General features: G+C 42.3%; 4 protein-coding genes and 1 pseudogene across 5 annotated transcripts in view; 1 reads left to right on the top strand and 4 right to left on the bottom strand.

Annotated features, from left to right (window-relative positions):
* Window positions 1–140: 140 nt before the first annotated feature.
* On the bottom strand, window positions 141–1,605 carry LOC145698051 (exopolyphosphatase PRUNE1-like). Its single transcript, XM_081775257.1, has 6 exons — window positions 1,497–1,605; window positions 1,338–1,450; window positions 1,118–1,266; window positions 860–1,067; window positions 646–816; window positions 141–509 (listed from the first exon to the last, which is right to left on the bottom strand). Exons 1-6 carry the CDS (start codon window positions 1,603–1,605, stop codon window positions 141–143), a joined length of 1,119 nt encoding a protein of 372 aa, XP_081631383.1.
* Window positions 1,606–1,659: 54 nt separating this feature from the next.
* Window positions 1,660–17,124, bottom strand: part of LOC145696940 (vacuolar protein sorting-associated protein 54-like) — an 83,665-nt gene continuing 68,200 nt past the window's right edge. The window contains exons 2-11 of the mRNA XM_081774062.1: window positions 4,616–4,724; window positions 3,979–4,491; window positions 3,525–3,863; window positions 3,141–3,465; window positions 2,818–3,099; window positions 2,694–2,773; window positions 2,483–2,648; window positions 2,236–2,441; window positions 2,019–2,184; window positions 1,660–1,976 (exon numbers count right to left, since the gene is read on the bottom strand). Coding sequence (XP_081630188.1) covers window positions 1,879–1,976; window positions 2,019–2,184; window positions 2,236–2,441; window positions 2,483–2,648; window positions 2,694–2,773; window positions 2,818–3,099; window positions 3,141–3,465; window positions 3,525–3,863; window positions 3,979–4,491; window positions 4,616–4,669 — 2,229 coding nt within the window. The 5' untranslated portion in view covers window positions 4,670–4,724 and the 3' untranslated portion in view covers window positions 1,660–1,878. The remainder of the gene's footprint in view (window positions 1,977–2,018; window positions 2,185–2,235; window positions 2,442–2,482; window positions 2,649–2,693; window positions 2,774–2,817; window positions 3,100–3,140; window positions 3,466–3,524; window positions 3,864–3,978; window positions 4,492–4,615; window positions 4,725–17,124) is intronic.
* Window positions 4,919–6,006, bottom strand: LOC145698979 (sialate:O-sulfotransferase 1-like). Its single transcript, XM_081776222.1, has 4 exons — window positions 5,588–6,006; window positions 5,362–5,548; window positions 5,210–5,316; window positions 4,919–5,162 (listed from the first exon to the last, which is right to left on the bottom strand). The coding sequence occupies exons 1-4, from the start codon at window positions 5,808–5,810 to the stop codon at window positions 4,981–4,983; spliced, it is 699 nt and encodes a 232-aa protein (XP_081632348.1). The 5' UTR covers window positions 5,811–6,006; the 3' UTR covers window positions 4,919–4,980.
* Window positions 13,274–14,301, top strand: LOC145697000 (nascent polypeptide-associated complex subunit alpha pseudogene; annotated as a pseudogene). Its single transcript, XR_014133837.1, has 3 exons — window positions 13,274–13,561; window positions 13,607–13,705; window positions 13,749–14,301. The product of XR_014133837.1 is annotated as a nascent polypeptide-associated complex subunit alpha pseudogene (transcript).
* Window positions 14,341–17,047, bottom strand: LOC145698050 (fidgetin-like protein 1). The gene is made up of 4 exons (XM_081775256.1): window positions 16,387–17,047; window positions 16,116–16,342; window positions 15,744–16,052; window positions 14,341–15,701 (listed from the first exon to the last, which is right to left on the bottom strand). Exons 1-4 carry the CDS (start codon window positions 17,045–17,047, stop codon window positions 15,438–15,440), a joined length of 1,461 nt encoding a protein of 486 aa, XP_081631382.1. The 3' UTR covers window positions 14,341–15,437.

Below are 17,124 nucleotides of genomic sequence, written 5' to 3'. Positions count from 1 at the left end.
TGATTTTCTCGGTTCTCTTCGTTGATTTCACTGGATATTAAGGGCTCAGCAGCTCTCGTTTCTCTTTCTCTGAATAAAATTCAACGTTAAAAAAGAATAAATCTTCCTGAAATAAATAAATGAAGAAACAAGAAACTGATTCAAAGAGAATTGAACCAGGGAATAAAAATTGGCAGTGCTTTTTTTCTCGAAACGACTTTTCCATCTGCGCCAGAAATGGTTCTCGCCCCGGCGCCAGCTGGTAGCATCGCGAGTTTTTCATATGGACCCATCTTCCACGATCCGATCGAATCCTGCCAGGCGGTGAAAATTTCGGAAAAATCGCCGCCCATTTTCGGCGCATACCAGCCAAACCCTCGATTAGTACCGTCAGCAACTGTTCCCATTAGGAGCAAGATCTCGGCGCTTTTGCACTCTTCGGAATTGTAGAATTCACTGATTTCCTTCCAGGTATTTTCTTTGGCCAAAAATTCACCCAAGTCGCAGTGAAGAGTAGCCGCAAAGATGGACTAAATTGTATTAAAAAAGAGCATGGAGATTTAAAATCTAAATTTTCTCTGAAAAAAAGGCAAAAACAGCATCTCAAAATAGATGATATTTCAATTCTGTCAAATATAATTCTATAAAATGCGGAAAAGAACTAACCCTGTTCTTATCTGCCTGTATATGCTTTGCATCTTTGAGCAAGAGTTGTCTAGTCGAAAGGCCATCGATTTGAAAGCGCGCATCGGTCAATTCCACGACCAAAGAATCGACATCCACCTCTTTTCCATCCGTCACACGCGCGAACATCTCACGGTCAATATCTCCGACGAGCTATTTCTTCAATTATAAAATAATCTCTGAAAAGCTAAAGTGCCTGAATCGGGCTGAAGCCAGACGTGTCTATCACAATGGCGCTTGCGATAAGTTCCCGCGCATCGTCGGGTAAATTGACAGCAGCTTTCATCGCATAATCCGCCACGAGACTCGAGCAACTACCCACGAGCTCAATCCTTTTCTCACAAGATAAAATGTTCGCAGCGTTTTCTGGGTGATGATCGATAATCAGCGACACTTTATTCGAACTTGAAAAATGATCAACTAAAAGCATCCTTCTTATCTAAAGTTTCCTTACCTGAAAGTTTGCTTCAAGAGACCAGTTGGTTCGTTGTGATCGACAAGGACTATTTCCAAATCATTCGTTTTCAAGAGTTCGTCGACCATTTGCGGAAGGAAGAACACGTCGTTTTCCGATAGTTGAATCTTTTTGAGCACATGAACGACCTCAAAGAAAGGTGACCTCACTTACAGCCCAAATCCTGCTGAAGATGACACTAGGGGTGAAACAGAGTCACCAGTTCCTCAGTTTTCACGAAGAAGAGATCCTTTGAGTAGTTGAATAGCGGGATCGTGACGGATTTGGGATCCTTGATTGAGAAGGTGTACGCCAAAACAAGTGCACAAACCGCTTTAAAAAGTTTAAAAAGCGACAAAAATCAAAATAAAAATCTCACCAGAATCGAGATCCCCAGCTTCATTTCCGATAATAATTCGAGAAACGCTGCTGCTACTACTGGTTAGTCCGGTTTTTAGTCCTCTTAGCCATGTCGAAAGCGAGGCCATTTTCAAATCAGCTAAAAAAGTCAGAATTGAAACTTTGATTTCGAATAGTAAGAATCGCTTGAATCGTTTATATTTTTATAAATATTAGTTAAAGGAAGGCGAGAAGAGAAGTAAAAAATACGAAAAGCGTGGTATGAATAATTGAGATTGAACTAGAGACTTTTCTAAAAATCGAGGACAGAACTTCAAGGTAAAAAATCGCAGAAGCAAATGAATGAAAGTTTAAATTGCACTTCAAGTTTGATAGAAATTTCATTCGAGGAATTTTTCTTTTCACGCCCAGTCGATCCCGGTCATTCCTTCGATCTTGCGCACGCTTGACATGTAGAATGAAATGTCGGAAAGAAGAAGCCCGTCGTTTTTGGAAGTTTCTGAAAAAACGGATAAAAAGAAGAGAAGAGGGGAAAGCTTACTAAGAGCTTTGATACGTGAATCCATTTGCTGAGTAAAACTCGTGTGAATTTTGGAAATAAGAGTCACGTGTTCTGCCGGCTGGAGGACTTCTTGTAACGAATCGCTCAGCTTCTTCAGTTGCTTGACGACTGTCTTCATCGTCGCCGATGGAACTGGTGCTTTTACCTTCAAAAATATGAATTATTGATCGACTTTCGCTATTATTTTGTTTCTGACCTCGTATTTCTGCACGTGTTTGGCGAAGAAATCGTCCATAATCGCGGAGATCTTTCCCCAGAGTTCTTGAATGTGAGTTTGGAAATCTGACTCGACTTTGTTCAGCTGACGCAGGGCAACTTGAGTTGTGTTGCTGTCGGAAAGGACTGAGGAGGCGGCGCCGCGGACAGAGGGGATCACTCGCAGGACCAGTTGAAGAGATCGAGCTAGAAAGCTTTGTTGTTTAAGGTTAATAAACTGTAATCACCTGTGATGGCCAAATGCTTGGTTGTAATAGACCGAAGGCCGAGGGTAGTAGTCGCTCCGCCGCCGAGAACGAGCTGGCAGCAGCGAGAATTGAACAGAAACAAAAGATCGGCAAGTTTATGAAGAAGAGAGGGCTCTGGAAGCTGACGCAGGCAGCCAAGATATTCCTAGAATAAAGAAGGTAGCGAAGTTCACAAAGAAAGATGTTGTACCTTGATCATTTTGATCATGAGAAGTGAGCAACCAATAACAACGAATTTTTCGCCGGAAATGTCAGCTGCCGATGAAATAACTACAAAAATATTGAAGTTTTCCTCTTTGATGGTATTGTTATACCTGGTCGTTTCGGTTTGACAGGTACATCACCGTCCTGTCTCTGCCCCTGACCTTGCGCCAGTACATCATCGATAGCTTCTTGTAGCTCTTTGGGAACTTCAGCGGGGCGCCACTCTTCTGAATCCAGCAGAAGAGCCAAACGCTGCCGCCTTTCCTCGTGGAATTTGTTGAGATACTTGTTCGTTTCCGCCTTGAGCTGCATCACCAGGGGCCCTTGAGTCTTGAACTCGCGCAAGCAGGTGTTTGTAAACTCGTAAAGAATCGGCAGAATTCGGAGAAAATCTATCAATTAAAGTTCTCAGTTCTCTACATTCTTTGCGTACCTTTTTCTTGTGTAAAATGCTTCTCCTGTAAAATTCTCAAAAGACGGTGCTGAACGACTTCGACAGAAGATTTGCATAGAACTTCAAATTCGTCGACAAAAACGCCTCTCTTGACCAAATGCAGCAGTTTCGTCAAGCTTTCCACATCTTTTTCGATTCTTTCGACCCCTTCGAGATCTTTAAATCGGGAAAGTAGCGTGTCCGCGCGTTTTTCAACCACGTCATGGATCGCTTGAGTCGTATCAGCTAACCTTCCAGCACAAACTATCGCTTCTTGAATGCTCTTCGCTCTTTCTCCGTCGATATCTTCTTGAGTTAGGAGGATCTAAGGTTGTTTTTAATAGAAAATTTGCTCGAGATCGATCTGTTTATAATTATATTTACATCAAAAATGTTGCTTGCTTCTTCAACAAGAATCCCATTCAATTGCTTCTCCGCATTATCAAGCTCGCCATGGAGATTCTTTAGGCCGGCAATACCCTGCAACTCGTTGTGTAGCACCTCACGTATAGTTTCAATGTATTCTTTAGCAGCAGAAAAGTCATAAGTAGAAATGAGGAGACGAATGGTCGCTGGGCTCTGTTGAACTGTTTGGATCACTTTGAGCAAACGAGTCGTTTCTTTCAGGCGCGCGATTTTGTTGTTTCGGTGGATGGCCGCGAAGGTACCGGAGACAGTTTCGCCAATGATTTTCACTTCTTTTCGGAGGTTTTTCGCATTTTTCTGAAAGTTTTCTCAATAGGTTAATAATTAAAAGCCGCGCAAAGCCTATTTCATTCTCATTTGCTTGAAGCGGCAAGCGGCTACTGGACTTTTTCACCGTAAATTCTGATGTTACCTGTGCATTTTCCAGTAGTTCCTTGAGTGTATCCTGAGCACTGACGGCGGCTAAAAACGAAGCTGCTCGGGAACTCAATCTTCTTGACAGTTCAACTTCAGTCAAGTCCAACCAGTGCTTCAATTGTGCATCGTGAACGGATATGTTCTCCAATTTAGTTTCTTTCCCCGACGATAACGAAAATTGAATCTCCTTTTTTGTATCAAAGTCGTTTTGATAAAAACGCGACGGAATCTTGGACGAGCTTTGACTTTGGCGATTTTGAAATGACTGATTCGAAGACTCTCGATCCACTTGACGGACTTGACTTTCTTGATTGCGGTTTTTCAATTTTCGGAGGTAGCCATCGAAGTCGGAAATGCGCACTTCGCGAAGTGTGGAAGCCGGGATCTCTGGAACAGGCTCGTTTGCGTAACGGGATGATTTTCGAGGATCATTGAGGACGGCTGGTAGACAAACTCGAGCGTCTAACACTCCCCAACGCCGTTCTTTATCCGAATAGCTGATCGTAGACTAAAAAAATGTTTACGCGTCATAATTCCCTTTTGCCTCCCCATAATTATGGTTTTTATTATCCCTTCCAAATTATTTATAGAAAGAAAAATTCCTTATTTAACGATAATTTCTAGAATTAAACCTGAACTGAAGACGCAGACGACCTGCGCCTACGATCATCCACAGGTGTCATCATGATTCTTCTCTCATAATTTTTCCTTTGCTTCTATTTTCGTTATTATCTCTCCATTCTAGATTTTTTTAGATTTTACTCTCCATTTCGTTGGAATCTCCGACTCGGAGGAATTCAGCGCGCCGCGCTCATTCGCCCACGCATCTGCGCTTCATTTTTTAGCTTTAATTTTGACTCGATTTTAAGCCTAACCCTAACCTGCACTAATTACGAACCGGTAGGTAGAGAATATGGTTGGAAATTAACTTGATTAGCAGTTTATTCGATATCAACTCGAGCAGAGAACATAATTATTGATAAATAAGAGTTTTAGTTCAACAGCATTTATCGTATTTGAAATATTGAGTACAATCTTCGATTCCCTTTTGTTTGAAGCCATCAGAGATCGTCTTTATTTTCTGGTGGACGTATTTTGCCATCTTCGGTGTGTACAAATGCGAGTAGTCTTGCGTCTTCTTTCGCTGGAATTGCCCTGTTGGGTCCGCGTGGATGCAGCCTGAAAGGAGAAGATACTGTCGTGACAGTTTTTGAAAGAGGATTTACCTAAGCGGCGATGGTCCATCTCCAAGAAGTCCAGCCATTTTCCAGCTGTCTCTACCGGGTCCTTTATCAATGTTTGGAAGCATGTCCACTCCACCGGTCCGTCAAAACTGAAATCCATCTAGTCATTTTCAATTTCTTTTTTTATCTCTTACGCAAGCCACTGAAGGTGAAATTCTTCCCAACGGTAAGCCCAGTGGTCGACAAATTCTGGCCAGTCGGGCCCTTTGTAAACTGTCATCGGCGGTTCCCCGGTTTTTCCGGCTTTGTGATGATTGTACGCGGCTAGAATAGCATCGAAGGGATTTCTGACCAAGATTATTCCTTGTTCAAACTCGCATGCTAAAGAGACTTAGATAATTTCAATATAATTCGCTTTACCTTGATTGTTATGAAGCCTGTGTGTCTTTTGGGCGATAGTTGTTCTGTCCTTGCAATCATTTTTTCTGCTTTCCAACCGGCTGCTTCCAACTTGTTCGATCCTCTTCTGTTCCCCGTCCAATATCCACTGGCCATATGAAGCAAATGTCTTGCCCAGGTGTTCCCCGAACCAGGAAAGCTTGAAATCGCAGTCCTTTTCCTCCCTTCTTCCGGGCGAAACCATCTGAAATCAGCAGCACAATCTTGTCCTTCGGTTATGTTCGGAAACACTTCCCAGAATGGATCTTTTACTTCCATCGTCATCGGTTGCGGATAGGCTCTGTTTGGATCGACTTGAGGGCTTGGCTTTGAGGGTGTTTCGCTGTGAGTCTTGGTTTGTTCTCGTTGAAAGGAAGATGATTTGTGTGGAATTGGTTTCGGTCGCTTTTGAGGATATTTTCATTTACTTTTTGTAATCAAGAAAATGGATGATGAATGATCCGTTCCTGTACCTTTTTAATCGGCGCTTTATATGTTCGCAAAGTATTGACTGCAAAGGAAAAGAGAACCAATGTGATAATAAACAGTGCAATTTGAGGTGTTCTTCTTTTTGAGTTTGATCCTATTAGTTGTTCTCTACTCGTCATTTTTTCTTTTCTATGAAAATGGGAAAACTGTCAGGTTTATAAGCAATGGAATGTTTTGCCTCTGAATATCTTCAAAAATGATACAACCGGGTGAAACCTTATCGCCCCTGGTTGAGACTCTCGGTTCATCGGCTTAGTCCGAACGGCGCAAGTGAGCTCTTGGCTCAATGTTTTCATGAGTATGGGCCCGTCGCTGATATAAATTCATCCATCGGCACTTTTGCATAAGTGGATGCAAAATAAATCAAAAGTTTGTTACGCGTTCACGCACAAAAAACATATTTCCTGCTAGTGAGTTACTCATCTTTTTAGAAAAAAAATGATTTTAGAAATCTTAGAGGACGTAATCCACGCGATTAAGTGGCCAGCTGCTGTCATCGTTTTTGATAAATTTGTCTTACTTTTTAGAAAATCCCGATTCCTGAATATGTCAAGGAGCACCATGTAAATTTATAGCTTCCGTAAATACAGTTTAAGCAACTCTTCAGAATACTGCAAAATGGAAGCATGAAATTGCCGCCCTCGCAAATGCATCTATTCTTGCAGTTGGTTCTCCCATTGCCATCTATCTTTCTCCAACGGTTTTTAACTTCTTTCCATAAACCAGTAACTCAATATATTTTCAAGCCAAGCGTGATGGAATCGAAGATAAACTCCTTAGGAGAAGCGTTACTTGAATACTCCGCCGCTTTCTACGTTTACGACTCCTACAAGGTCCTAGTCGAAAGGCCATTCAACAAGCTTCTCACTGGATTTTTTGTCTTACACCACTCTGTTTGTGATCTTGTTTTGCTCACGTGCCTGAAGGACACGAAGTATCAAGGTGCGCTTGTTTCATCTCAGCAGTTTATTTTCAAAAACTTAGGTCTCGTCCTGACTTCATTGTTAATGGAGGTCAATTCCGTCTTCGTTCACACACGCTTATTGATGAAATATTCCGGAAATACTGAGAATGCGTTTTTCCCCGTTGTGAAACTGCTGAATTTAGTGACAAATATTCCTTTTCGTTACTCAGTTGGGAAACATTTAATCGAAAGGATGCTCGCCCGGCCTAATTACAGCAGGGATGCGAAGTGGTATGCTCTGATGACTTCGCTTGGAATTATTTCTACGTTGAATATTCTAGTGCTTGCTCGCGTATTTCATCAAGGTAAGGTTGAGAAAACACGATCTCTATTGTAACGGTGCTACTACTATTATGCAATACAAGTTGCAGGGCAAAGTTCTGGAGAATTCTAGAAGCGCAGCGCTTCCGGCTCACCGTCGCCCCTAGCGAGCACGCACCTGCGGCGAGTATATAAAGAAGCGTAACCGCCTGAAATAGGCATTCGGACTGAGTGTCCCACTGAGATAAGATTAAGAATAAAGTACCCTTTTTACTGTAACCCTTTTTGTTATCTTTTTATATGCAACTGCAGAGATAGTATAGAGATAGTAGAAGTAAGCACCCTTCAATGGTGTCAGAAGAATTAAACGAACCCGAGCCGAGACGATCTAACAGGTATGTAAAATGGGAGAAAACAAAAAAGTAAATAGGAATTTAAGTAAACAAATAAGACAGTATATAACTCACTCCTAAAGGCCTTACTATTAATTTCAGCCCTGAGTCATTGCCATATCTTGCACCCAGAATTCTGGCCCCAAGTTTAGTGGCTCACACCTGAACAGGTGACAGTTTTTGACCTTATATTGATGTAACCCGTTTAGGAGCTTAATTACCCCCTGATTTGACATGAGGCCATTGTAAGACCTGAGCGGTCGCAGGGATACCTGTTGTAATGCCGCCGGGCTATGCGTGCCGGAATCAAATCGGAAACCCCTAATTATGTTTAATTACCCTCTGATTTGACATGAGGCCATTGTAAGACCTGAGCGGTCGCAGGGATACCTGTTGTAATGCCGCCGGGCTATGCGTGCCGGAATCAAATCGGAACCCCCTAATTATGTTTAATTACCCTCTGATTTGACATGAGGCCATTGTAAGACCTGAGCGGTCGCAGGGATACCTGTTGTAATGCCGCCGGGCTATGCGTGCCGGAATCAAATCGGAAACCCCTAATTATGTTTAATTACCCTCTGATTTGACATGAGGCCATTGTAAGACCTGAGCGGTCGCAGGGATACCTGTTGTAATGCCGCCGGGCTATGCGTGCCGTAATCAAATCGAAAGTCCCCTAATTATGCTTAATTACCCTCGTTTTGACTCGAGCCATGCAAGCACTTGACGGGTAGTGGGAGATCGAAAGTCCTGAAAAGGTCAGACTCCCCGATGCGTAATTTCTATCAAGCTTGTAAGTGCCAAAAGTCAAACCGGAAATCCACTAATTATGCTTATAATAAGTTATACATTGATTAGCTTCTGAACTAGGCTTCGGCGTTACAATCAGGGTGATAAGGCTATATAATTGGTTAATATAAGTCTCCTATAAGTAAAAGAAATTCTCTTTACATCAAAGATCGGATCTTGATTGACCGCACGAGTGTCAAAGCACACTAATCGGATATCTCGGTCTTTCCTCTGATCACGAGTACCATACTCCCCATCAGTAAAGATCATGTTTGTCCATCACACAGCTCACACACACGCGCGAAGCCAATAAAGCTTCCGCTTGATCACGAGTTTTTTTTTACAAAAAAGGGGATAAGTGGCAATAAATCTTAATTTAAGTTTTTGTTGCCAAAATTTTGCTGATCATCAGTTCGCGACGTCAAATTCGTCGTGAAGACGTCACCAACCGGCCAACGCAAAAACAAATGAAGAACGAGGGATAGATCGGTTGTTGCTATCTTACTTTCTAACCAGAAGTTTGTTTTAAGACTGAGATCACATAAAATGAATACCGAAAGGCAAATTGAACAAGCATTGGCCGAAATGGAGCGCGCAATCAGGAACAAACAAGGGGATGAGGCAGTAAAGAAAGCATTTCAGAATCTGGAGAAACAAATAAAGGAACCCGAGACTCAAAAAGAACCTAGAATAGTAAAGGAGAAAGTAGACAATTCAAAAATGCCCGTCGGTCTTAAAGCGTCTTCTTTCGGGCTATCTCAATGGAACCCGAGTGAAAGCTCCTTCTTGGACCATTTAAGCTCATGCGCGATATGCTTCAAAGCGGCACGAGCCCAAGGAGTAGATGAATCACAACTTTGTTCGCTGCTCCTTACGACATTGCCTGGCAAATTTTCCTATATCGACCAGCTGATACCAGAGACAGAGCGAACGAGCTTCACAAGATTTACATACTCATTGATGACCTTCTTAGGAGTGTCCCGTTCAGACCTCAGCCGAAAAATCCATAAAACAATTAAACGGCCTGGCGAATCCTTGATTGCCTTTCTTTCAAGACTTAACCTTATGATAAAACTTGCCAACAATGATAATGTTAGTTCAGGAGATGCGACAATAATGTATCATCGTATTATGGCAGTGGCAAGCGATGCCACGAAGGTGGAAATAAAGAGGTCGTGTGAGAAAAAATTGGAGAACCTAACCCTAACTGTACAAGATTTAATGGACGCATGCATTTTTGCTCAGAAACTGAGAACAGAAACAGATGAACCCGGAATTTTCGAAATAAGAACCTTTGATAATGAAGCGTTAGGAAGCGAGTCAAGCGGTAATAAAATTCAACATTTGTCAACGTGTAAACTAATTTAGACGAGGAGAATAACGGCGAAGAAGAGTAAACACCGGAAGAAAATAACATGAAAATCAACAACGATTATTTAACGAATTTGATTCGATAAGAAGCAAACAATTTTAAATTAGAGAATAAGATCTTAATTTATTAAGAATGACTCGGAACGATAAGAACCAGCGAGTCTCAATACTATTACTAGCCATGAGCGACAGTTTGAAGAATCAAGGTAAAATTGATATTTCGTGGTATCCACCGAAAAGTGATATTGATAAGATCATCGATACCCATTCTCAACTGAATAACCTTATTTATATGAATCCAGATTCAATCTGGACCATAAGAGATCTGATTAAAAGAAACGATACTTCGATAAGAAAAACAATCCTCCTGAATGTAACATCAATCGTGTTGGAAAAAACTCCCGAAAACGAAGATCTAACGAGAATTTTTTACGCCGCGCTGCTTATTCTTCAAATCGCATCCCAGAACCTAAAAGAGGGAGAGTTCGTTCGTCAGGAAATCTTTTGCTGGCTTCCCTTGAACGCTCGACGAGATCAACGCATTGTTGAAGCATTCAATTCATCAAGAAGACTTAAAAAACTTGACTGGAAGGAATGCATGAATCTCAGCCTTCGTTCGATCGAGGCTGCTTTCGAAAATATGGACAGAAAGTATTCAACTACAAAAATAAAACGCAAAGGCCTTACTTCAGAAGAGAACTCAGAACCAGCAGGAATAATGAAAGATAATGAAGAGACAGCGGACTCTTCTCGACCGAATCGACCCAAAATTGGTAATACGAGTCAAATCAGTCAGCTTGAAGATGAATTTTGTTTAGAAGCGGAAGAACAAAGAGTCAATAACTTCTTCGAATTTTGGAAAAGAACCATCACTGAGGAAAGAACCGACGAAGAAACAGATGACCTTTTTGAAAAATCATCAAAAGTTAATTGAGTAAGCATTGTAAGCGATATTTAAAGTCAAAACCTTTTAAAGGAAAACGGTACAGAAAAGTACTTCACCGAGCAAAGACGAACATAAGAAAAAAATAATGCAAACTGAATTCCAAAAACAACGGCATACGAAACAATTGAAATCGCTTTGCCTTAAACCGAAAAATCAAAGACGACGAATAAACTGATTTTTTTGTTCCAAAATTTAAAGCGATGAAATGTTTAGAATGCCGACAGTCGTTTTCATCATTTGAGATAACCTTGATGAGAGAGAAGACAATATACAGAGAGCTGCTATCAAAATAAAGGTAACCGGATCTGACAATCTTAATTAAAGAATCATAACGATTTTGAACTAGCATACTGGGTGGTGAGTCAGTCCAACGAGTTGGAAATTGGATTCACAGCCACCAAGAGTAAACCGAGCCAGGTGACAAAAATGACAAAGATTATCCTAGGTTTATCAATCAAAGTCAATTTTTTTTCACATGTTTAACGAACACAACGAGAGATAAATTTTTTGCCATCCGAACGAATAGAATGGCTTCGGCTACTTAATATGATCTGTATTCTTTTTTGTTTTGCATGAAACGGATACGTCCAGTAGAAGTCATTCCGAAGGTTCTTTCAAGTAAGTATATTGTACAGATCCGAAGAAAGTTGTTTTAGAACAATGATATGGCAAGCGATAATAAACGCTGCGGTTAATTAACAGAACCTAGATGTCAATCGACGGCTCATTTGCGATCAAGGACACTTCAAATGGCCTCCCCAACGATGACGAGACTGAAATCTGTCGACAGTGAGAATGAGAGGTGGTCGTTACAAAGTCAAAACAAAGTCTAGGATGTAAGAACGAGTCGGAAGCAAACGAGAGTGAGAGAAACCCACCGAGTGTCCGAAAGAAGTAACCTCGTACCGACAACAGTGGTCTTTTTTGTAAAGGTACTCCTCCCAAGGGGAAGGGTCTCAATAGAATGCCTAGTCATATTTGTTGTTAAAGGAGAACTACAAAAGAAGATCAACAAGAACAGGAAAATGATGAAGATTGTTTTCGCTGTAAGTTTACCCTGCCAACACCAGTCGTAAGAATAAAGCAGAAATCGATCTGATGAGGTACAGTTTGTCATTCGATACCGAAATTCTTCACGAGATATTGGTGGGGAAGGGTTTATATGACAAGTTGAGAATAACACTATTTTGCGATAAGTTAAATTGAGGAAAATTTCGACGAGACTTGGAATGCGATTCGTCAACAATTTGTTTTTGAGATCATAACGCCTTCACAAGCCATCCTTCAAAAACAAAAACTTAAATTTTTTACCCTCATTGTTTTCGAGACGCAATACGAATGTGAGATGAAACAAAACCAGTAAACCAACAACCTGTTTGATTAAAAAGAAAGAAACAAATTTCTTGGTTCACAAAGTTCTCTCCTCCCGCACTGAATCAGATAACCGGAACCATTTTGAATCATGCTATAACTTGGCGCTTCAGTCACGCGCCGAACATATTTTTTTTTGATTTCGAGCGCCTTGCGGCCACAACAGTGCGACTCCAAGCGGCCGGGCTGAAACTTCTTTTGCGGGCAGGGGAGAGTGTAACGGTGCTACTACTATTATGCAATACAAGTTGCAGGGCAAAGTTCTGGAGAATTCTAGAAGCGCAGCGCTTCCGGCTCACCGTCGCCCCTAGCGAGCACGCACCTGCGGCGAGTATATAAAGAAGCGTAACCGCCTGAAATAGGCATTCGGACTGAGTGTCCCACTGAGATAAGATTAAGAATAAAGTACCCTTTTTACTGTAACCCTTTTTGTTATCTTTTTATATGCAACTGCAGAGATAGTATAGAGATAGTAGAAGTAAGCACCCTTCACTATAATTATTCGACTCTTAGATTTTATTCTGCCTTACAAGGAAAAACAGAAAAAATTGGAGTAATACTATGAAACTATCTTTTATATCGACTGTGTAATAAACTTCAGCAAACATGAAAAATGACATGAAAAAGATAATGCTTGGTTCCCTTTTCATGCAGTTTATGAAAGACGTTGTTAGTTGTTTTATTGAAAGGAAGTTATTTTGAATGAAGCGCTAGCACTGTTGAAGAGCATTTTTTGTCGCTTTGATACTTTTGTGCAAAGTGGTAAGCTCTGGCTTCGATCCCTTGATTTTTGTGTCGCTGGAAATTTTTATTTCCAACTTTTAAAAGAGTTTCTTTTAGAGAAAACTTGGTTCGGTAGACTTTTACAATGGCTGAAGGACAGGCTCTTTTATCTTCAGACCACTTAACTCATGTGACATAATTATTTTAAATTTAATAACACATTGTTGAGCCTTCTGAAGGAAAACAGGTATCCAATCGTATCTGCATGGATAACCCTAACGGAGCCATCCACTGAGATTGCTTAATTGTACTAATGGTTAAATTTTGCAAATTTTGTCACTTTACTTTCGTCGAAATTCTTTAAATATTAAAAACGTCTTTTTTGGCAGATGATCTCCGTCGAGTATTCGGACGATGAATCAGAAAACGTTGATACCTCTGGCGCAGTTGATCCCTTTGATTTCATCAACGCCGACTCTGACGAAGGAGCTGAGGAAGCCGAGACCACTGAAGCTGCTATTCCCCTCACCCCAAAGGGTACTGTTACCTACGCTGATGCCGTCCGCTCCCGACCCACCTCCGAGTGCCAGCCCAACGAGCCTGAGCCAGAAGACCCTGTTGTAGAAGACATCGAAGTCGAGACTGTTGAGGTTATTATTGCAAAATAATGGCTTTGCTTTATTTTCATTTCATAGGAGCCCGTCCAGGCTGCTCCAGCTTTCCAGGCTGAGGCTGCTCCAGAGGGCGAGAGCAAATCGTCCCGCGCTGAGCGAAAGGTCAAGAAAGCCCTCCAGGTAAGTCGAAATCTTCAGCAACGCTCATCATTTGATGTCCTAGAAACTCGGCCTCCAACAGGTTGAAGGAATCAACCGAGTTGTTCTCCGAAAGGACAAATCCCTTCTCTTCGTTGTTCCCGCCCCAGAAGTTTTCCGACGAGGTGACAGCTGGGTTGTTCTTGGAGAAGCCCGAGTTGAGGACACCAAGCAGCGAGCACGAGAAATGGCCGCTCAGAAGATGGCTGAATCCGCCCAGCAGGCTCAGGAATGTATTTTTGAATTTAATTTTGACCCACTAAGAATATTTTTAAATCTAAATTTAGGCTGCCAAGGCTGCTGCCCCTCAGACCATCGCTGAGGAAGAGGAGGAAAGCGAAGACGTCGACACCTCCGGAATCGAAGAAAAGGACATTGAGCTCGTCGTAGCCCAAGCTGGTTGCTCCCGAGCGAAAGCCGTCGCCGCCCTCCGAAAGAACGACAACGACATCGTCAACTCAATCATGGAGCTGACCATCTAGTCGGTTTTTCGACTCCTGTCATAAAAAAAGTGGCAAGAGGGGCCACAATTTCTGCCAACTGCGCCTCAGATTAGTCTAATAAATCAAATATATCAAGTTCTCTTTAATACTTTATTAAAGTAAAAGGCAGTGCGTATAAGTGATTGTGTGAGAAGTCTAGCTTCCGAATTTCTTCAGAAATTCTTCGTAACGGACGATTTCTGATGCTTCCACCGAAGGTCGAACGAAGGCAAGTGCGGATTGAAAATGACTCAATTTGATGGCAGGCATGCAACCGACAGGGTGCTCGATTCGTCCAAAATTTTTAATTTTCCCGGACGAATGACGGACGAGGACGAAAAATCTTCCCCGGACGGACGAAAAACGGACGAAAACGAGGACGAAAAAAAATTCGTCAAGCTCGTCCAACCGAAAACCGAAAAAAACTCGTCTAGTTCGTCCTGCCGAAAACCGAAAAAAAACTTGTCCAGCTTGTGCAACCAAGGGTCGGCACTGACCATTCCGACCAGGTCGGGCTATCGGTCGGTCTTGTTTGGATACGAAACAGTGGCCAGCTATTTCAAAAATGAAATTAGTCGGGTGGTCGGTCGATCTAATAGTTCAAAATAAAGTTATTTTCACCTCTATACTCCCCAGGGTGGAACGTTCGGGCAAAAAGATTGAATTTGACCGCCCGATTGCCCGCCCGATTAATTTTTTTTGTCGGCGCCGCCCGATGGCCGCCCGATTATTTGCCCGCCCGATTTGCCCGGGCGCCGACTTTTGCTCGGAAATTTCGGCAACCCCAAAACCAAAAAATATGTTAATTTATTGAAGAAGAAGGATTATTTTGTATCCCGAAGGAAGAAGGGCACTCATGGAGAACCGAAACCGGACGTTCTTAAAGAAAATTTGAGTATTAATGTCCCATAAGATGCCATTTTTTCTTCCGGGCGCCGACTATTTTCCCTGGCGCCGATTTTTGCCCTATTGCCCGACTTTGCCCGATTTTTACCTCGTAAAATCGAGCCCTACGCCGCCCGGTTTTTTGCCCGACTTGCCCGGTCCGAACGTTCCACCCTGATACTCCCACAAACCGCGCTTTATCAGAAATTCGATTTTTTCAAAGAGAAAATTAAGGATGTTTCACTAATCAAAATGAGTGAAGCATGCAGGTTAAATTTTAACAATATATTAACGGAAAGTTATTGTAATGTAATTTTTGCGATTCAGGGGCCCCGTTTTACTGAAGTTTAATACAGAAATCTCGGTTGGACGAGCTGACGAAAAAAACGAGGCCGGAAAAAATTTTCGGTGAGACGAGCGGACGAAAAATTTTCGTCGGACGAAAAATGAAAAAAAATCGTCAGGACGAGTTTGGACGAGGATTTTTCGGGTGCCGGGACGACGAATTGACGACGAATTTTCTCGTTTCGTCTCGTCCTCGGATCGGACGAATTTGACGAGACGAATCGAGCACCCTGGCAACCGATGTCAAGATCTTCCAAACAAAGATCCTAAAATCAGTTCTGAAATTGAATTCCAAGTTTTTGAATTACCTTCATCGGCATGAGTGCGGCCTCACGACAGAGAGAGTTCAAATCAGCACCAGAGTACCCTTCTGTTCCCTCGACCAGCTTGTCAAAATCGCGGGGTGTAAGCGTATGCGTCTGATCTTTCAGCAGATCGTTGATAATTTGTCGCCTAGCATCGTGGCAAGGCAGTGGAATGTATAAACGTCGAGTAAGACGACGGCGGGCAGCTTCGTCCAAGCACTCGGGACGGTTCGTTGCGCCGATCAAGAGGACAATTTTACCGTCTTCGTCTTCTCGGCAACCATCCATTTGGACCAGGAATTCTGTCTTTGCGTAGATTGAAAATAAATTTCATAAGAAAGTGAAATCTAAGAAGTCGCAAATCTCTTCCTTGATTCGTCGACTAGCATCATGCTCTTGCTCTGATCTTGCGCTCAACATTGAGTCAATTTCGTCGACAAACACGACACTTGGAGCTTTTCTTCTCGCAAGGGTGAACAGGACTTTCACCAATTTTTCTCCCTCCCCGATCCACTTCGAAGTCAAGGAAGAAGCAGAAATCGAGAAAAACGTGGCTCCTGCTTGACTTGCGATACATTTTCCAATCAATGTCTTCCCTGTTCCTAAGAAAACAATAAAGAATCGAGCAAATTTAATGAATCTCAACCTGGTGGTCCAAAAAGAAGAACCCCCTTGGGGGCTGATCGAATGCCCGTAAACAGATCGGGCCGTTTCATCGGTGCTATAACAGCATAATTGATGGCCTCTTTGGCTGTTTTCAATCCAGCGATGTCATCCCAGGACATATTCTTCTTTGTGTTCATAATTTCATTCTCGATTATGTCCACCAGTTTCTTGTCGATTCCTTTGATCCCATCATGTTCTTCTTCTTTCTTGTTTTTAGTAAATACACTTCCAATGTATGGCGTGCTGAAGGTTGGAATCTTGACGGGTCTGCCGGTTGATGGAGGAGATGTAACCGGCTTGTTTTGCTTTTCGGCCTGGCGAACGAGTTCATCAGCAGCAGTGTGTAAAAAAGGCGCCGGCACACTGACGGCTGGTTTTCGGGCTGACTCAAGTTTCAAGTTGTGATAATAAAAATCAAGACTAATATGAATCGATGAAACTCTTCCTTTTCCACACGGGTCATTTTCCTTCTTATTGGCTGCTTTCCTTTTTCGTTTCTTACTTTCCTGCTCCTTCATTTCCACATCATCAGGGTGTGGAGCCGACTTTGCTGGCGGATAATAAATGACTCGATTGGCAGCTTTGCCCATGTACCAAGGAGTTTCTTGCTTGCTGGCCACTGAATCTTGATCGACTTCCATCTTCATGTCTGGCTTTTCAAGGGTTGAAAATCGATTTGAGCCTGTTTTATCGACGAGGAAATGATCTCAACCCAGTG

This window comes from Oikopleura dioica, chromosome 2 (assembly GCF_907165135.1).
Source record: "Oikopleura dioica chromosome 2, OKI2018_I68_1.0, whole genome shotgun sequence".
Taxonomy (NCBI): domain Eukaryota; kingdom Metazoa; phylum Chordata; class Appendicularia; order Copelata; family Oikopleuridae; genus Oikopleura; species Oikopleura dioica.
The sequence above is the reverse complement of the archived record's forward strand: the minus strand, read 5'-3'. Positions and strand labels throughout refer to the sequence as shown.

Excerpts from the sequence above, each read along its gene's own strand:
- LOC145698979 (XM_081776222.1), bottom strand. The coding sequence starts at position 5,810 with ATGGTTTCGCCCGGAAGAAGGGAGGAAAAGGACTGCGATTTCAAGCTT. Across the intron at positions 5,317-5,361 it reads TTTCACCTTCAGTGGCTTGC|TTTTGACGGACCGGTGGAGT; the intron begins GTAAGAGATAAA and ends GATGGATTTCAG. Across the intron at positions 5,163-5,209 it reads GATGGACCATCGCCGCTTAG|GCTGCATCCACGCGGACCCA; the intron begins GTAAATCCTCTT and ends TTCTCCTTTCAG.
- LOC145698050 (XM_081775256.1), bottom strand. The coding sequence starts at position 17,047 with ATGGAAGTCGATCAAGATTCAGTGGCCAGCAAGCAAGAAACTCCTTGG. Across the intron at positions 16,053-16,115 it reads AGCATGATGCTAGTCGACGA|GCAAAGACAGAATTCCTGGT; the intron begins ATCAAGGAAGAG and ends TTTTCAATCTAC. Across the intron at positions 15,702-15,743 it reads CCGCACTCATGCCGATGAAG|GATCTTTGTTTGGAAGATCT; the intron begins GTAATTCAAAAA and ends AACTGATTTTAG.
- LOC145698051 (XM_081775257.1), bottom strand. The coding sequence starts at position 1,605 with ATGGCCTCGCTTTCGACATGGCTAAGAGGACTAAAAACCGGACTAACC. Across the intron at positions 1,451-1,496 it reads AGCTGGGGATCTCGATTCTG|CGGTTTGTGCACTTGTTTTG; the intron begins GTGAGATTTTTA and ends AACTTTTTAAAG. Across the intron at positions 1,068-1,117 it reads CTCTTGAAGCAAACTTTCAG|TTCGAATAAAGTGTCGCTGA; the intron begins GTAAGGAAACTT and ends TCATTTTTCAAG.